Here is a 20,106-nt window from a genome sequence, read left to right as displayed (position 1 = left end):
GGTACAACTCAACCCACCCAGGGGGTGGCACATATCGTGGGGTAGGGAAGGGTATGCCTCCCCAAACAGCCTAGTGTGGCCCCACCCACACTCCGCCCCCTCCTGCTTGCCCTTCCCCCTTGGGCCCAGCCCAGGCAGGCTGCTCGTTTTCAGGGAAGCATGCTGGGGCTGGGAGGGCTGCTGGCCCACATTAGGGTTACCATACGTCCGGATTTTCCCGGACATGCCCGGCTTTTGGGGATTTCCCCCCGGACGGGGATTTGAGCCCCCAAAAGCCGGACATGTCCGGGAAAATCCGCACGTATGGTAACCCTAATATACGCGCACACACCCCCACTATTCAAAATGAACCTCTTCCTGAGTTTTGTCTTTTCCTAAACTGAAACTGCAGTGTAAGTTTTCTCCTGAGCTTGACTTTGTCCTCTGGGTTTCTCCCACCAAGGCCCATCTGTATTTCTGCCCCTAGTTCCATCCTTCCCCTCTTAAACACATGAACCCTTCCAGGGCAGCCCGGGGGGGCGGCAAGTGGGGCAATTTGCCCCAGGCCCCGGGCCCCACAGGGGCCCCGCGAGCCCTGGCCCGGCGGCGGTCCTCGTCTTCGGCGGCATTTTGGCAGTGGGGGGCCCTTCAGTCGCTCCGGGTCTTCGGCATCATTTCGGTGGGCGGGTCCTTCAGTGCTGCTGAAGATGCGGAGTGATTGAAGGGAACCCTGCCGCCGAAATGCCGCCAAAGACCCGGTCCGCCGCCGGGTGAGTTCAAGCGCTGCAGCTGCCCTGCTTTGCCTCAGGCCCTCTGAATCCTCTGGGTGGCCCTGAACCCTTCTGTACCATAGATTAGAGCTAGTGAGACCAGCCTTCCAGGCAAAAACCAGTATGACTCAGAAGAATACAACTGCCTCTCCCTGCAAGTTCCTGACATTTCCCATCCTCCCAGAATGGGGATATGGAGAGGTCTTCAAAAATCATTAAATCTTTGAAAAATAAGACAATTTTCTCCTGTCATATAGAAATGCATGTGTTACCCTAGCTGCTTGGCCAATTTGATTTGCCCCTTATTTCTTTAAAATCTGGCCCTTGATGTTTTATTTTCTGCAGATCCAGACAGCCTGTCTGTCACAGAGGGCAAGAGGGGGCACAAGTTTTACTAATGCATCTTACTCACTAAGCTGTTCTGCCATAATGCTATTGCACAAAACAGCAATTAACTAAGACCAATACAAAAAGGAAGAGAAAGTTGTCATATCAGTTTTAATTTCAGACAAGGAAAAACATTGCTAAATACAAATGGGAAAATGTGTAGGAAATTTAATTTTGTTTTGAAGTTTTTAAGACAACATGGAAGAGAATACAACAGCAGAGGCATGGTTTAGTGATGTAAAGCATGAGGCCTAGCATACCTAGCAATTCTGTGGTCAGAGGATCAAATCCCAGCAGGGCTGTCTTACTGTCTATGGGTCCCTTTGAATGAAACCTTAAAAAAACCCCAACATCCTGTCTGCTCTGGGTAGGTATTAAATAGCCCTTGGCAGCTGTGTAAGAGTAGAGGTTTTCTCTGCTGTTGTCCATGTCCAAAATTTACACAATTCTCTGGCTGTAACCTTCTAACCCAGAGTGGCTGCTTTTTGTATGTCTGGTCCTGTATATAGTATGCAAAGTTCTTCAGGAAGAAAGGCACTAATATAAATATGTTACTAATCTGGAAAGAAACACACCACAACCACATTACAAAAAGATACATGAAATGTCTTAATTAAAAATTATATGAAAATAACAGCTGCATCAATGTTTGTTATTCTCCATACAGAAAATCCATCTGGTTGCAGTTGATGTAAGCTAGTAACATGCCAATGAACATACAGTCTTTTTCAGTTTTAAGATAAATGTAAATGTGTTGCATTATTTTTGGGGGGGAGGGGAGGAGAGGAAGTGACTGGGGTCTGAGAAGTAATAAGATCTTTGATGCATTTGGAAAAGGGAATTTCAGTTACCACCACCCGATGGGTGAGCCCTTCCCTGTGTTTTACTGGCCTGGGTGCGAGAACACAAACAAAAGCTGCATCTCAATTACACATGGAACCGGCCTACTGTGACAAAAAAAGTTCAGCTCAAGATACACATTACCTCACTGCTTATTCTATCCCAACTCCATAATTACAGTATTCTTGACCATCGTCCATGTTCCCCGACTCCCCCTTGAGTGGTGGATTACAAGCTTTCCAGTACTGAATACTAATACAGTGGCATGATTACCATTTCCACAGGATGCCAAAGTGGTGGAATGTCTGATATAAGTATGAGATAGATTCAGTTACTTGAAGAGAATTTTCTTTGCCTTTCAGACTATTCATCTGACAAACACAAGGAAAAATATCCCTGAAGGAAGTCCTTTGCAACTTGGTTGGTTTTTCTGAGAGATTGATACTAAAACCCCAATTTTAAAATTCCAAAGTTAGAGTGTTTTTAGACTGGGCATTTTGTTTGGCTCATTTTAAAGAGGGTTGTCATTTGCAGAATTTGCATTCAAATTCAGACCTCGGTTCTATGGTTTACTGAGTGCTTGATGACCTTTAATTCGCTAAGAACTCTGGTGTCTGCAGAGAGACAAGCGGCCATTTTGTGTTCACTTTGGTGCAGATAGTTAAAGAGGAGACACACACAAATCTTGGAGGTTTTCGTTTAGTCTTTTTCTAAATCTAAAAAAGGTCATTTTCACTGAGAGTAAAATATTTGCTCTTTACATACAGAAAAACGTAACAGCTTTTAATTTGAAACACTGCCAACATTTAAGGGAGTTTGGATCTGAGGTTGTGGTTGATGCCCACCTCTAGTTTTTTTGTTATAAATACATGATGAGAAGAGGAGTTCTATTAATCATCTTTTAAAAAGTTAAGGGCCAGATCACTGGTATGCACCTACTGCTGTAACGTAACAAAAAGTAGCCACACCTCCACCTTAATTGGTAGGTTAAACTGAGTTTATAGCTGCTTATGTTGCTTATGTTGTTATGAGCAACACAAAGGAGGCAGAGCATGTAGATCAGTGGTTCTCAAACTTTTGTACTGGTGACCCCTTTCACATAGCAAGCCTCTGAGTGCAACCCTCCTTATAAATTAAAAACACTTTTTAATATATTTAACACCATTATAAACGCTGGAGGCAAAGCGGGGTTCAGGGTGGAGGCTGACAGCTCGTAATAACTTCCCGACCCCCTGAGGAGTCCTGACCCCCAGTTTGAGAACCCCTGATGTAGGTGAATCTGGCCATATGATGCGTTATGAGATTAATATTATTTTGGACTAAATTATATTGAGAATTTTCTGTTTTTTCTTGTGCAATTTTATGTCTTGTACAGCAACACAATCAGAAAAGGCCTCAATGGTTTATAAATAGAATTCAGAAGTGTGTCATCAAGGAAAAGCGGGTTTGACTTTCAAAAGCATTTTAATTCTTGTCTAGCTATAATGATATCAAATAGACTATTCCTCACATTGCTTTGGTCCTGCCAAGGGCTCTGGGCAGAAGTAAGGATCTGTCTGTGCAGAGTTCCACTAAAGTCAATGGGACTCTGAACTGGGAGAGCCTTATATCCACAAGGAGCCTTTGCAGTTTGTGGCTTATGTCTGTAAAATTTATATCCTGCTACATGCAGCTGGAATCTCTAAGCCACTCCTTGTATACTCTACTTAATAAAGAAACGTTAAAAAGACTAACAGAGAGGTACAAAGGAAGCTGTAGATTTCTTTTGGACATGTTTCATGACACAGGAGTGTTTATTATTTGACAGACTACACCCTACTACATTGAAAATAATTTGTAAAAGGCTATTATTTAATTAATAACATTTTCTGCACGTTACGTCCAGAGAAGTTTATAAGAAATTGTGGTTAAAGAAACATTTCATTGTAGTTTTTGTTAGACAGTATGTGCCTGCAAACTGTCAAAATCTGTCAGTGGGCTCCAGCCCACATGACACACCCACATCCCTTTTCTCTTGACTGTTATTGCCAGGAATCTGGTTCCCCGCTCTAACAAGGTTTTAAGCAAACAAAAAGACCATAGTTGGGCGACAACAGAAACTAAACCCTAGAAACAACAGTGTCAGCCTCATAGTGGAAAACAAACTGAAATACCTGTCACCAGTGTCAGTAAATCAGAGTCAGATAACAGGATTAATTTATGAGTCATGGTGGGTTATATCAAAAACAGTACCCTCAAATTTGTGTACAATTCATTTTGCAGATGCAAGTTCTGGGAGTCCAAATTGTACCTGCAAAGAAGTCTATTATTTATTTTTAAAATTAATAATACTTTAATTTAGCTGCACTAAGAACAAGTCTTTTTGTAATGTAAAATTTGCACTCACAAAACTATAACTGCCTGGTTTACCTCTGCACCCAGGTAGAGGAAGTGAAACTACTCCAATGTGTGCCTGTAATAGATTCACCACCACCATCCTCCAATATAGCCTATATTATATATTATGCACCTAGAGATTATATATTTTATAAAATGCTTTAGAGGAAATGTGCTATATAAAGATATGTTGATTATAAATACTTCCACATTTGGAGATAACTAAACTTTTCCTAACTGTCTTTAATATTATATATAAATTTACTATCACACTGAAGTTCACTGACACTTAATTCACTTCACATATCCTGTAACTGCACAAGAGGTATTATTCCAAGTGCCCTTTTGATGTTACAGACTATTTCCACTCCACATGACTAAATCAAAGCATTCCAGAAAACCAAAGGGACGGTTAAGTCTCTGGAATTTCAGAGCAAACATTTCTGTATGTCTGGTGCTTCAACTTCTGCCAAGTAATTTCTCCTAGTAGTTGTGCATTTCGTTTAGTACACTAATACTAGTACTGGTGTGCTAGTACACTAGTACTATTAAACTCATCTTGATTCATTTTGATTCTGATCTTCTTATGATTAATTTGCATTGGTGTAATTCCATTGATTTCAGTTGATTTATTCCTAGTATACATGTGATCAAAATCAGGCTCCTACTGCTCTTTCAGTAAAATGAATCAAGAGCAGTAGGCCTGGCTTTGATCTCAATTTACACTAGGAATAAATCAACTGAAATCAGTGGAATTACAACAGTGTAAATTAAGCATAAGAATCAGGCCCAGCGTGTTTAACATAGTGGACTCACATTATTTTTTTAACATAAAGACAGTAGTAAGTTCACAGACTTAAATCTGTACAGCGTGGTAATATAGAGACTCTAATGAAAAAATGGTATACACTTAAACTTGGTCTACAGTATTTATGTCCTACAGTGGGAATAATAGTTCATTATGATAATAATACTATTTATTGTAGGAACACATGCCCCAAAGCATCTGGGCATCTTTACAGAGGATAACTAAAAATATAACTTTCAATCAAACAAGGCAACTTGCCTACAGAACCACAAAACTTGAGTGAAGAAATAACCCAAAGTACCAGCTCCACATTTAGTAAATAATCAACATTTAACCTACAAACAACAAAACCAAAATTGTAGGTCCTGTACCTAAAATGACCAAATATTTGCCCCCTATAAACTGACTTCTTTCTTAAAGTTACATCAGTGAAAGGTGTGTGCGGAGGTGGGTTATAGTAGAGCATAGGAAGGTTTGGAAAATGGGATGAATGTTATTGATGTCCAGAGGAGCTGATTTAAGTAAGACTTACCATGGAGTGGAAAGGGCTATTTTGGGGAAACATAACTGGGAAATGGAATGGGGTATTTTGGTGAGGGGGTCACTGGAAGTGGTGTGTGTCTACGTGTTTTATTATTATTAATAGAAGTAAATATTTGTACAATGATAGTGCCTGAAGCCCCAATCAGGAACTGGGCTCCATTGTGCTGAGTACTGTACAAACAAAAAAGAGAGTTCCCTGCTGGAAGGGCTTACAATCTAAACAGGTGAATGTGTTACTACGCTATCTGGTTTCCAGAGTGTCACCAGGCTGCTCAGAGGGGAAAACGTGCCAGAGTACTTGGGGGGAGTCAGATGGATCAGTGAAGGGGCTGTTTGCCCCTCCAGTCTGCCAGTGTCTCCTTTCTGTCCCAGCTTATGTTTCTAAGGCCTGGTATACACTTAAAATTTAGAGCTATGCTTAAAATTTAAAACTAGTTATATTGCTCAGGGGTGTGAAAAATTCGGACTTAATTCAGAGCATCGGACTTAAGCTAACTCAGTGTAGATGCAGCTAGGTCAATGGAAGAATTCTTCTGGCAACCTTGCTACAAAGGTGGATTATCTACATTGACGGAAAATCCCCTTCTGTCAAGGTTGGAAGCATCTGCACTATGGTGCTACGGCAGCACTGTAGCCCCTGGATTGTAGACGTGGTCAGAATGCTTAAAGAAAGACTTTGAATCACACTTGGCAAACAACAGATAGCTTGTTGAGCAAGACATCATTGTTTCTGCAGGCCCTTGAGAAGTTGTACTATTGGGCGCTGTAGTTTGTGTCTGGTTTTCAATGGTATCCACTAATAAACCACATTCCCTAGAAGTCATGAATATAATGAAAATGGCAATAACTGAAGCTTTCTCATAAAAAATTCAATATCTTAGCACATAAGACACCTCTTCACTGCTAGCATGGTGAGATCATTATTTTATTACCATTTCTCCTCTGAGACATTTGTTCAAATAGCTGCCTAAATACACTCCCCTCTCAATACATTGAAAAATAATAATGAACAGTCCCAGGTTGCAAAGGATACATAGCACAAAATGCAAAGCATTCTGCCCCACACCACCACCTAATGCATTTTTCTCTGGTTCACTATATTCCCTACCTTTAATATGTTTCAGAAGTGAGCAATACCAGCTAATTACCGCTAGTTGAAAAACAAAAGAGCGAGTATTTCAGATGGAGGATATAAACTATTTGATATTTCAGAGAGTTAACAAGGCCCATAAGCTATTAAAAATTTGAACTGTGCAGGACCACTTGTGGGAATAATTAATACAAACTATGAATCTAAGTGAGTACAAATACAGCATTATACCTCTATAAGATTCAGTGTCTTTTAGCCGTATGCCCTCTGTAAAGATAATCAAAGAACTTTAACACTTTAAATATACAATATAAGGTCACACGTTTTAAGGATTTAATGAATGTGTGCACTACAGCACTTTTGAGGTTCTACAGTTTCCCTTTGTTCATTTTAAAAGCACATTTTTGTGGCAAGGAAAAATGATGAGCAACAATATCTGTTGGAACTTGGAAGGCTGTGCATGCCAGTAAAACCACATTAGGTGTATAGCTGGGGAAATTTTTCACAACAAATAATTTGTTAAACTCTTTTTTTTTTTTTTTTACACAAATTATGAGCAAAAATACTTAGATATTTGTGTATTTGTTTGTTATTCAGAATCATTCCATGTACACTTTATGTGGAGCTATTTCAGATTAGAGGTTGTTCTCAAACTATTCACTTTAGCTATATCTTGACGTATTCAGTATTTGTGGTGTGTGACTGGTCCTCTTTATCACATGGGACTGTTTTGGCTTCTTGTTTGGATGACAAACTTTCTTCTACAAAGTGGAGAAAGATCAGAGGCTTCAAAATGGCCGCAAGAACAACCCTAGCATGAACACACATTCCCCTCAGGTTGCTGTGAGACATTTTTGCTTTCTGAGAACCAGCTTTTACTCATACAAACATTTGTGGAAAATATATGACATGGTCAGAAATACTATCAAACAAATTCATACTTTTTATTGACAGGTTTCAGAGTAGCAGCTACATAAAACCTACGTTAAGGAAGAGTTAAGGCTGAAAGTGCATATCAGTGACTTAGGGTAAAACACATTGTAATTATCCCCAAACCAAGCATTATAAAACTTAGGAAATTCAAAGTTAACGTTAAAACTTAAAATAAATCCAAATATATTAAGGAATGGAATGCACTGTTAGGGCACCAAATAACCTAACCTCTGCCCAGCAGTGACACCATGCAATAGCCAGGGCATTTTAATGCTTGTGGATCCAGATTAGATTAAACAGATTTTAAAGACACGTTAGATTTTGTTCTCTCCTGCCTCAAATGGTCATTTTTCACCATTGTTTTTGAAAAGTGATAGTTTATCCGTCAGCAGCGGCTGGTGCATAAAGTCACTGCCTTCCGAACAACTCACGAAGAATTGCTGTCATTCAAAGTAACTGCTGTCTCCCAAGGTTCTCAAAGGGACTCAGCCACCGCCTCCCAATGAAAGTGAAGCCAAGATGCCATCACTTGTTGGGCCTGAATGCTGTCAGGAGGTGGAGATCACCAGTCAGTCCCATTGAGAATAATAGGAGATAGGTACCTTTCTTAAAAGGGCCACCTGAGACTCCTGGTCTATTGAGAGCAATGGGATGGAAACGCTTTTTGAAGGTGGCAGCTCTTCATGGCATCCTCTGTAGTTGAAGATTATGCGTCAGCCCTTGCGGCAGGATTCTGCATCGCCAACTCTCCACAATGTGATTTCAAGCCCTGCTGAAGCCACACTCCCAATCATGGAAATAACCCTCTGACTGGCCACCTTCCTCCCTTCCCCACCTCCTGGGGAAGAGCAGCCAATCAGAGCTGCTGCAGAGGCAGGCAGAGCTCTGCCCCCTCCCATCAGGAGCCAGAGGAGTTTTAGGGTAGAGGAGGGAGCAGCCAATACCATTTTCATGAGAGGGCAAGGCAAAGAAGGGAGAAGAAAGAGCTCCACATATCAGAATGGTTCTTTCCCCCTCCTCACCCCTACTGTGAAAAATGGGTCACTCTGCTCCTCCCCTCTCCATTACTGCAATTCCAGGCCTGCAAAGGGGCGGGGGGAGAAGAACCCCTGGAGCTGCAGGAAGAGCATAGGTGTGTTGGGGGCAAGGGGCAGACCTGGGGCTGATGTGAGAATTGTGGGGGGGCAAAGTTGCTGGAGGGTGCATAATTAATTGCTGGGCTGGGGGAGGACAGATGCGAGCAGAATTAATTAGTATTTTGGGGTTTGGTGGGAAGCTGGAAGCTCCACATCAAAAGGCAACATTATATGCAAATCTTTATAATTTGATTGCAGTGGGGGCCCAAATCACTTTGCTCTATAAATTTTGGAGAGTTGGTGATACTAAGTGTTATGCATACACACAGAAGGGATGGGCAGGGGAATTCAAATATTAAAAGACAGACCAAAAATACTGTTTTCCTGATTGTGTGTGTGTATGAGGGGAGGGGAGGCTGACTTATTAATTTTGAACTTTTTGGGGGTTGGCAATACTAAGAACATGAGAAAATTAACATTAAACCTAAAAAACCCTTCAAATGTAGCCTATGAATAATATTTCGGTGGGTTTAAACTATATGGGAAGTCTGAAGCATTTGTATTATTCTGTTGTTAAGATAACTCAGGACAACAAAAAAGGTCTGTGACCAAGTGCTACATTTCTTAAAGGACACATTTTAAGATTAATTTTAACTCCTAAACTAATGAACAGATTTACTTGTAAATTGTCTGAACATTTGTTCTAAACTCAAAGGGTAAAAGTGCTGTAATGTTGGGAGGATATGCTGTATTTTTCATACATAGAACAAAGATGTTGAATCCCTGCTTGAAGTGAAAAAATTCAACCTTTACTGTGCAGTTGCAGCTGTCACCTTTATAAGGTTTATATTTAAATAAATGTTTGCAAATACTTTTTGCAATATTTGCCCAGCTATGTGTCAATGTGATGCGATGTCAATTTTCTGCTATAATCCCATTTGTTGCTGCTATCTGAAAGTACAGAAACCCCACCACTAAATTATATACACTAGATACAGGTGCTTCACATAATCCAGCTGTTGATAATATGTGCAAATAAAAGGCATATTCCCTCTAAATGTATGTTTTGATTTCTCCGTGTATACTTTTCCACTTATCTAAACACTTGCCAGGACCTGTCCGTTTCAATATGAAACTTGCTTCATGACAAAGTTACACACCACCTACACAAAGCTTGTTGTGACCCTTCTCCTCAGTGTGTACTGTTCCATTTGACTACATACTAGATCAAATTACTATAAATAGATATGATATTATAAGAAACATAGTAGAATTTATCCATGCTTCCTAACATTCCTAATTCCTTAGTGAATGGGGGAGGCAACCTAGTGACAGATGATGTGGAAAAAGCTGAAGTACTCAATGCTTTTTTTGCCTCGGTCTTCACAGACAAGGTCAGCTCGCAGACTGCTGCATTGGGCAGCACAGTATGGGGAGGAGGTGAGCAGCCCTCAGTGGTGAAAGAACAGGTTAAGGACTATTTGGAAAAACTGGACATGCACAAGTCCATGGGTCTGGATCTAATGCATCCAAGGGTGCTGAGGGAGTTGGCTGATGTGATTGCAGAGCCATTGGCCATTATCTTTGAAAATTTGTGGCAATCGGGGGAGGTCCTGGACGATTGGAAAAAGGCAAATATAGTGCCCATCTTTAAAAAAGGGAAGAAGGAGAATCTGGGGAACTACAAACCGGTCAGCCTCACCTCAGTCCCCGGAAAAATCATGGAGCAGGTCCTCAAGGAATCCATTTTGAAGCACTTGGAGGAGAGGAAGGTGATCAGGAACAGTCAACATGGATTCACCAAGGGCAAGTCATGCCTGACCAACCTGATTATCTTCTATGATGAATAACTGGTTCTGTGGATATGGGGAAAGCGGTGGACGTGATATACCTTGACTTTAGCAAGGCTTTTGATACAGTCTCCCACAGTATTCTTTCCAGCAAGTTAAAAAAGTATGGATTGGATGAATGGACTATAAGGTGGATAGAAAGCTGGCTAGATTGTCGGGCTCAACAGGTAGTGATCAATGGCTCGATATCTAGTTGGCAGCCGGTATCAAGTGGAGTGCTCCATGGGATTGATCCTGAGGCCAGTTTTGTTCAACATCTTCATTAATTATCTAGATGATGGGATGAATTGCACCCTCAGCAAGTTCACAGATGACCCTAAGCTTAGAGGGAGAGGTAGATACACTGGAGGGTAGGGATAAGGTCCCGAGTGACCTAGACAAATTGGAGGATTGGGCCAAAAGAAATCTGATGGGGTTCAACAAGGACAAGTGCAGAGTCCTGCACTTAGGACGGAAGAATCCCATGCACTGCTACAAGCTGGGGACCGATGGGCTAAGCGGCAGTTCTGCAGAAAAGGACCTGGGGATTACAGTGGACGAGAAGCTGGATATGAGTCAAAAGTGTGCAACGGCATATTGAGCTGCATTAGTAGGAGCACTGCCAGCAGATCAAGGGAAGTGATTATTCCCCTCTATTCGGCAGTAGTGAGGCCACATCTGGAGTACTGTGTCCAGTTTTGGCCCCCCCCCACTACAGAAAGGATGTGAACAAATTGGAGAAAGTCCAGCGGAGGGCAACGAAAATGGGGGCTGGGGCACATGACTTACGAGGAGAGGCTGATGGAACTGGGCTTATTTAGTCTGCAGAAGAGAAGAGTGAGGGGGGATTTGATAGCAGCCTTCAACCACCTGAAGTAGGTTCCAAAGGGGATGGAGCTCAGCTGTTCTCAGTGGTGGCAGACGACAGAACAATGAGCAATGGTCTCAAGTTGCAGTGTGGGAGGTCTAGGTTGGATATTAGGAAAAGCGATTTCACTAGGAGGGTGGTGAAGCACTGGAATAGGTCACGTAAGGAGGTGGTGGAATCTCCATCCTTAGAGGTTTTTAAGGCCTGACTTGACAAACTCCTGGCTGGGATGATTTAGTTGGTGTTGGTCCTGCTTTAAGCAGGGGATTGGACTAGATGACCTCCTGAGTTCTCTTCCAACCCTAATCTTCTATGATTCTATGTTCCCATGGCACACTGCTGCCAACTTCTGAAATTTTTTAATGAGTCTTGTGATATTTGGTGTCTTTATTAAAACCTGACCTTCTGGAGTCATGTTAATATGTGAGAACCTCAGCTTTCTTAAAAAAAAAAGAAAAAAGGAAAATAAAGGTAAGGTTTTTAGCCCCCATGGTTGCAGAGAAAAATGTGGCCCTAAATGTGATCCTAAAGGCTCAAAAACCAGATGGAAAATATGCAGAACCCTGAATGTACTGTTTTTTAATTTCTTGATTTTTAATTCAGTCTTAAATTTTTGGATGCCTAACACATGATATTTGAATAGTTGGCTAGCAATACTACAGTGTGTCATGTACAACTGGTTCTGTACCGTTTGGGATTTTTAGCAAGGGAAAAAGCTCACATTCTATAAATATAGGGCCAAATTCAGACTTTCAAAAAGTATGTGTAGCTCCTTTTTACTTTGCTGGGAGTTGCTCATGGTTATCTTCGGATGGGAATTAAACCCCTATAGTCAGTATTTTAAAATCTAGACCTTTCAACCCCCACATCTACTCCAAACTCAGCAAAATCAAATAAAAAAAAAGTTTGATAGGACAAAATAAAAACATTATATTCTCTCAAAGTCATTAGTTCTAAAAAAGTTAAAATGTAGCATTTTCCTAAGTCTTGCAGCTCCTATATGGAATTTTGTATTGAATATCACAATAAGAAAGCATACAAGCAAAAGCACTCTTGTGTCAGGTCAAATGAGAAATAAGGGGCCTCAAAGTTACAAACAATTCACTATTACAGAAGTTTTCAGGGAAGAAACCACTACATACCCTCACTCCATTCCCTAGCACCCTGTAATATCCTGATGCTCACAACCTATTACTTAGGTGTTGAGAAGCATAAGCACAGACTGGAATATTATTGCTAGGAGAACCGTATTTTGTGCTAAATAAATTATATAGGTCTTTAAGGGAATTTTGTAACAAGGTGTCCCAATAAATGATTTATCAGGACAGTAAGAAGAGCAAGAAGATGCTAATGGGAAGGTTGTAGGTTTAGCAGATAAAATAAAAAAAGAACAAGCTAAAAATCACTTAGAAAAGTTCGATGCCTGCAAGTCACCAGGGACTGATGAAATGCATCCTAGAATACTCAAGGAGCTAATAGAGGAGGTATCTGAGCCTCTAGCTATTATCTTTGGAAAATCATGGGAGATGGGAGAGATTCCAGAAGACTGGAAAAGGGCAAATATAGTGCCCATCTACAAAAAGGGAAATAAAAACAACCCAGGAAACTACAGACCAGTTAGTTTAACTTCAGTGCCAGGGAAGATAATGGAGCAAGTAATTAAGGAAATCATCTGCAAACACTTGGAAGGTGGTAAGGTGATAGGGAATAGCCAGCATGGATTTGTAAAGAACAAATCGTGTCAAACCAATCTGATAGCTTTCTTTGATAGGATAACGAGTCTCGTAGATAAGGGAGAAGCTGTGGATGTGGTATACCTAGACTTTAGTAAGGCATTTGATACGGTCTCGCATGATATTCTTATCGATAAACGAGGCAAATACAATTTAGATGGGGCTACTATAAGGTGGGTGCATAACTGGCTGGATAACCGTATTCAGAGAGTTGTTATTAATGGTTCCCAATCCTGCTGGAAAGGCATAACAAGTGGGGTTCCGCAGGGGTCTGTTTTGGGACCGGCTCTGTTCAATATCTTCATTAACTACTTAGATATTGGCATAGAAAGTACGCTTATTAAGTTTGCAGATGATACCAAACTGGGAGGGATTGCAACTGCTTTGGAGGACAGGGTCATAATTCAAAATGATCTGGACAAATTGGAGAAATGGTCTGAGGTAAACAGCATGAAGTTTAACAAAGACAAATGCAAAGTGCTCCACTTAGGAAGGAAAAATCAGTTTCACACATACAGAATGGGAAGAGATTGTCTAGGAAGGAGTACGTCAGAAAGGGATCTAGGGGTTATAGTGGACCACAAGCTAAATATGAGTCAACAGTGTGATGTTGTTGCAAAAAAACCAAACATGATTCTGGGATGTATTAACAGGTGTATTGTGAGCAAGACACGAGAAGTCATTCTTCCGCTCTACTCTGCGCTGGTTAGGCCTCAACTGGAGTATTGTGTCCAGTTCTGGGCACCGCATTTCAAGAAAGATGTGGAGAAATTGGAGAGGGTCCAGAAAAGAGCAACAAGAATGATTAAAGGTCTTGAGAACATGACCTATGAAGGAAGGCTGAAAGAATTGGCTTTGTTTAGTTTGGAAAAGAGAAGACTGAGAGGGGACATGATAGCAGTTTTCAGGTATCTAAAAGGGTGTCATAAGGAGGAGGGAGAAAACTTGTTCACCTTAGCCTCTAAGGATAGAACAAGAAGCAATGGGCTTAAACTGCAGCAAGGGAGGTTTAGGTTGGACATTAGGAAAAAGTTCCTAACTGTCAGGGTGGTTAAACACAGGAATAAATTGCCTAGGGAGGTTGTGGAATATCTCTGGAGATATTTAAGAGTAGGTTAGATAAATGTCTATCAGGGATGGTCTAGACAGTATTTGGTCCTGCCATGAGGGCAGGGGACTGGACTCGATGACCTCTCGAGGTCCCTTCCAGTCCTAGAATCTATGAATCTATGAATAAGATTGGAGTTGGCTTCTCAGACCAACTCAGCCCCTCACACCCACACCCCCTTGAAGCCAATTCAAAGCTTCTTGTAATGATTAATATGCCTGAATTCTAAAGTCTATTTAAAAGCATGGCTGGGAATTCTAGACAGCACTCACTATAATCACATTCTTAGATGCTCTTGATTTGGACCTACACAAATACAGATGTACTTAGCATATGAGATTTTTTTAACTTTAAAGTTGCTGAAACAATCATTGTTGGTACAATATTTTAAAACAAATTACATTTTTCTTGAAAACAAAACACCTAAGACTGATGTGTTGCTCCTTTTATATTAATTGATGATGATAAATTATTTCATCCACTGTAAATGCAAAAATATATTAACTGCAGAGACTTGGGCTGGGAAGGGGAGAGAGAGGCACAGAGAAAAGACAGATGGGAAAAAAAAAGAAAGCGATTGTATGTTTTTGTTCTGTGTTTGCACAATATGTAGGGGAGGGATAGCTCAGTGGTTTGAGCATTGGCCTGCTTAAACCCAGAGTTGTGAGTTCAGTCCTTGAGGGGGCCACTTAGGGATCTAGGGCAAAATCAGTACTTGGTCCTGCTAGTGAAGGCAGGAGGCTGGACTCGATGACCTTTCAAGTTCCCTTTCAGTTCTAGGAGATAGGATATCTCCATTTGTTTATTTAATTTATGTACCACAATGGGGTCCTGGCCCATAACTGGAGCTCCTAGGTGCTACCGCAATACAAATAATAAATAATAAAAAGGGAGAAGAGAGCCCACAAAGTACCACAGATGGAGAAGAACAATTAACATGGACATGCAAAAACACCATGTCCAACTGCAGCTCATCAGAGACACACTGCGATAGAGAACAGCAATACCTATAACTGGTGTTAATAATCTCTTACTCCATTGTCTTCATTTACTCTAATTTCTTTTATGGTAACATTGCTTTATGATGTGAGACAACTGTATGAAAGAGGAGTTAGATAATTAAGTTCTACTGTGTTTAACAGTGTAAGTTACAATGAACAACACAATGAAAGGTAACTAATTTTTCCATTATTCCTTATATGCCATATATCCCTTTATCTCTGGCCAAAGGAGGTACAGCTAGACATCCCTGAGCTGAGGGAGCTCAGTTGAAGGGAGAAGTCCCATAAGCGAGGAGGTAGGGAGGTCTTTCCTGCTCTCTCTGGAAAAGGTCTGGGGTAGGAAGATTGAGGAAGGCATGGGGAGAGAATTGATCCTTGTGGTGGGCCCTGGAAAGGGAGAAAATCCAGGCAGAGACTGCAATGGAGGCAAGACTCTTCTACAGAGAGAAATCCACAGGGAGCAGAGTAAGTGGAAGTAGAAGACTTCAGTAGCGGGTTTGTAAGTGGAAGTAGAAGACTTCAGTAGCCCAAATGAGCAGAATAATTATTCAGATTTGTTTGGACTTTCTTTTGGACTTATTCGTGATACTCCAGAAGGGGTGTGAACTTCATGTGACTTGGCCAGAGCGCTGAGTCACAGAAGACCAGGTGGGAGGCAGATGGGCTGCAGGAGGCACTGGAGCTGAGGATACCAGGGACGTTACATGTGGATGGAAGGGTGCTCCAAGGATGAGTGTTTCCCACCTCACTCCCCCAAAAAGGTTCTGGTCTAAATAGCCCGTAGTAGCTCACACTAGTAACTGTGAACTTGAGACAGTGCTCTTATAGTAATTTGAATAGTGGCATATCATTTGTCATAAAACCAATACTTTAGGCCCTCTGTTATTTCCATGAAGGAACAACTTGCAGGTTTCAGTATAATGTAAAAACCCAGTGCCTGCTGCTCCAGCTGCAATTTTAAGCTAAGAGTGTCCATGTCTGATTATCACCAAGAAAAGCTATTAGTGGGAGATTTTCAAAAGGCACAAATGGCAGTTAGGCCCCTAACCTAAATGGCAGTTACTGATTTTCAGTGTGTGTTGGGTACAACTGCCACTTGTGCCTTTGGAAATCTCTTCTTTAATGTACAGCGAGTTTTAAAAAATAACCATCCCTTATAATACCACTGTAAATGAGAATTATGAACAAAGCTTATTTCACAGACTGTACTCCATTTTCAGACATATTGACTTGACTCTCATGCAGGACAAATAGAATCATAGAATATTAGGGTTGGAAGGGACCTCAGGAGATCATCTAGTCCTATCCCCTGCTCAAAGTAGGACCAATCCCCAGACAGATTTTTACCCCAGTTCCCTAAATGGCCCTCTCAACGATTGAACTCACAACCCTGGGTTTAGCAGGCCAATGCTCAAACCACTGAGCTACAGCCAGAAACCATTAAAAGAACACTGTCAACCAATTTAGGTCATAGAACTGACAAGCAGCATCTTTGGAGAAAGCCATTTATATATTTCAAAAAGAAAAAACACACGAAAAAAATCAATATTTTTTGGGGTGGAGACGTGTGTGAAAGAGCTATTCAAGTATGGATTTTATGCTGGTTTGTCATGAGAACACTTTTCCAGCATGGAATCCTCCTTTGGAGCAAGTCCCCAGTTGGTATAAAACAAAACTCAAATGAAAATGTAGTTCTAGAACCATGTTTTGTTCTTTTAGCCCCTGCCTCCAGTCAGCAGTGGCGAGAAGCTTCCTAAAAGTGGAAGGGCCACAGGAGCCTGAACCGTGGCCCCATCCCCTGTGCTGCCCCTTCCCCCAACTCCCCGCTCCCTCCTCTCCACCTCCTCCCCCTGTCACTTGCCCTTTCGGCCGGTAAAAAGTGGTGAGGTCATGGCCCCCTAGCCCCCCTTGTTCTGGTGCTCCTGCCTCCTGTTCCTGGTAAAAATCAAGGGCTGGGGTAGTACTGTAATGAGTGAGGGGTGGAGCATTCAGTATTGCAGCACAGATGATCTTGGGACACTGTAGGTAGTAAGTAAAAATATCCTCCACTGCTAAGGACCTAGTTGGGGAGAGCACAGAGGGAAGAAAGGTACAAACACAATACTGGGGCGGGGGAGGGGCAGGGAAGTGAACCCTTTAGCTGCTGGGAGCCTGGCAGGGAAGGAAAGGGTCTAGGGATGCTGACAGGCTATGGACCAGCTGCTTTTCCAGCTGCAATGAGAGCCAAGGGAAGAGTCTTTGATCTACTGACCAGGTCTGGGCTTGCAGCCAGGAGCTATATCCTTTCTCCACCAGCGGCAGCACACTTCCTCGCCAGTTCCTCTCCTACCGCCTAGTCAAAAAACAAGTGACATACCTTGGACTGGGACTTCACTGAAATTTTTCTTCTGTTTCTGCCATCGCAGCAGAAAACATGTGCGATAAGCCCCCCAAAGAACCTGAAATCATTTTCTCATTCAGAGGAAAAAGTATCATAAAGTGTTCTGGATTTCATTTTGGGGAGCCTCGTTAACAAAAAACCACAACCCTCAGACATACCAGTGAATTAAACCAAATCCACTGAATGTACAACTGCAGCACTGTTGTTGGATAAGTACCTTGGCATGGTAAAGGGAAGCTGCTTTTTCAGGTAATCTTAACTGTTGTTATGGGTGTTTTGAATAGGCTGTTACTTCCAGGCCTACACATAAAACCACGTAATCAAGAGATTACTTTAACCTTATGCATTATGGGCTGTTTCAAGAGAACTCTCAGCAATTTTAGAGACATAAAGTGAGACTTTGGGCCTGATTCTGTGCTGCATTTCTTTAGCAGCATTGCACAGGTGCATAGCCCAAGGAGGGGGAGGGCAAGTGCACCCCCCTTTGTGCCTCCCAAATTTTGGAGATGTCTGGTTGGCCAGTGTGGCTGCAGCATAAATCAACCCCACGGGCTGCTCTAATTTATGTTGCTCCCCATGGCTCCCTATGAGGCTGTCTCTTAATCCAGAATAACTGGAGAAGAGAACCCCTGTCACCCATCAATATGTTTCTACGTTGGCGGCTTTGTGGGGGCAATGTAGCTTATGCCACACCTGCACTGTGGGAATTCCTGGTAGGGAGGATCTGCCTGGGTTTACTAGAGCAACCGATGGGAGCTGGCCCTATAGCACAGCCCAGAAGCAGGGTCTATTTTGTGAGACTGAGAGGTTTAAATGTTGGAAAGGTGTTAGATTCATTCTTCCTAAGCAGCATTTGGATTGTTATTTCCCATGGTTACATGGACGTTGATGGTTACCATGTATGCTGAGAATGCTGAAGAATAGGATATAATTTATACATTGCCTCTGGAAGTTAGGATGTTTCTCTTAAGTCAATCCAGAACTTCTGGAGGCTCCTGCTCAGGCACAGTATCCTCCCACTCCCTCACCTGAAAAGATCTTGGCCTCTCCCTATGAAAGTTACTCTAAGAGTAGCGGCAGGTTCTCTCAAGAGGCGCCTGAGAAAATGTTCCTCATGTCCAACATCTTTTCCTTATTCAGAGGGGTAGCCCCGCACAGGTGGACTCAATTACCATTCCACTGGGCATGTTACTTTCTCAGCTTTAAGGCCCAATCCAAAGCCCACCGAAGTCAACAGGAGTCTTTCATTGGGACAGTTTCTCAGCTGGCATAAATCATCAAAGGAAGTCAATGGAGCTATGCCAATGTATATCATCTGAGGATGTGCCACACTGACTTCAATGGACTTTGGGGACATTCTTACAGGTAATGCCCTGCAATGCATTGTGTTGCTGCCTTTCATTTGGGCAGATTCTGTAGGGGGGTTGCTTTTTTGTTTCCTATTTTTGATTTACTTTTACAATAATATCTGGCATTAAAATGTATGACATGAGGAGAGCCTTCAAAAATACAGTTATTAATTGATGAAACTGAACATCTAATAAATACTTGTAAACACACTCAATGGCTAGTCCAAATCTGTAGAAAAATCAGACAAAAACAGTGGAAATTTCCCCCCACACTACAGCATAATTTCTGTTACCAGCCCTGTGCTTTAAAAGCTTCTGTTTTCAATAAGACAACAAGGACCAGTTCTCACTGACAGTGCAAGTACTAACAAGGAGCCCAAGCCACAAAATAGGAACACCAATAGCTCTGAAATCACAAGCCCAAATTCTACCTTCTGATACATGCACCCAACTCCCATTGATTCAATTGAATCTATGTACACGCACCTGAAGGCAGTATCTGGCCCAAGGTGTTTAGTCTGCACAATTTTAAACATGAAATGCTCTGAATTTTTTAACACTTGTGACACTTCCTGGTGCGGACCTACTTGCAAGGAAAACCTATATATTTATAGAATCTCATATTTGGAGTCTATCCATGCTGACAATGACCATTTTGGTCAAATCTAATGAGTTACTTTGCTCATTACCATGATATTTGAGCACCTAAGTAATTAAACATGTATTTTACAGGCTGTATACATATATACGTGTATATAAACATAGCGAATCTTCTTCCTCACTGTCAATGAACAATTAATTTACTATTATTTTGGTACTGTTACAAGCTTAACCGTCACCCTTCATTTAAAATACGTTAATCACAAGCCCCCACCTAAGACAAAGGTTATGTGAGCTAGACCAGAAATTAGCATAATGTGGATGGAGGGTTCCACTGGATATTGTCTAACTAGAGTGATGTGTGTGTGTATGTATGTGGTATGAGACGGGGGTAGTCTACTTTTTGTCAAGATCCAAATTTCTTGGCCAATGTAGA

General features: G+C 41.7%; 1 protein-coding gene across 4 annotated transcripts in view; it reads right to left on the bottom strand.

Moving 5' to 3' along the window:
- The window catches only part of DLGAP1 (DLG associated protein 1), a 208,058-nt gene that overhangs the window by 56,743 nt on the left and 131,209 nt on the right, over nucleotides 1-20,106 (bottom strand). For 2 of the 4 annotated variants that reach the window (XM_026647331.1, XM_024212136.1), the window contains exon 5: nucleotides 3,224-3,240. The exons of the other annotated variants lie outside the window; for them this stretch is intronic. In XM_026647331.1, the coding sequence (XP_026503116.1) occupies nucleotides 3,224-3,240 (17 nt within the window). The remainder of the gene's footprint in view (nucleotides 1-3,223; nucleotides 3,241-20,106) is intronic. 4 annotated transcript variants of the gene reach the window in all.

This window comes from Terrapene carolina, unplaced genomic scaffold (assembly GCF_002925995.2).
Source record: "Terrapene carolina triunguis isolate 2854851 unplaced genomic scaffold, T_m_triunguis-2.0 Scaffold58, whole genome shotgun sequence".
Taxonomy (NCBI): Eukaryota; Metazoa; Chordata; order Testudines; family Emydidae; genus Terrapene; species Terrapene triunguis.
This window is presented reverse-complemented; position numbering and strand designations above follow the sequence as displayed.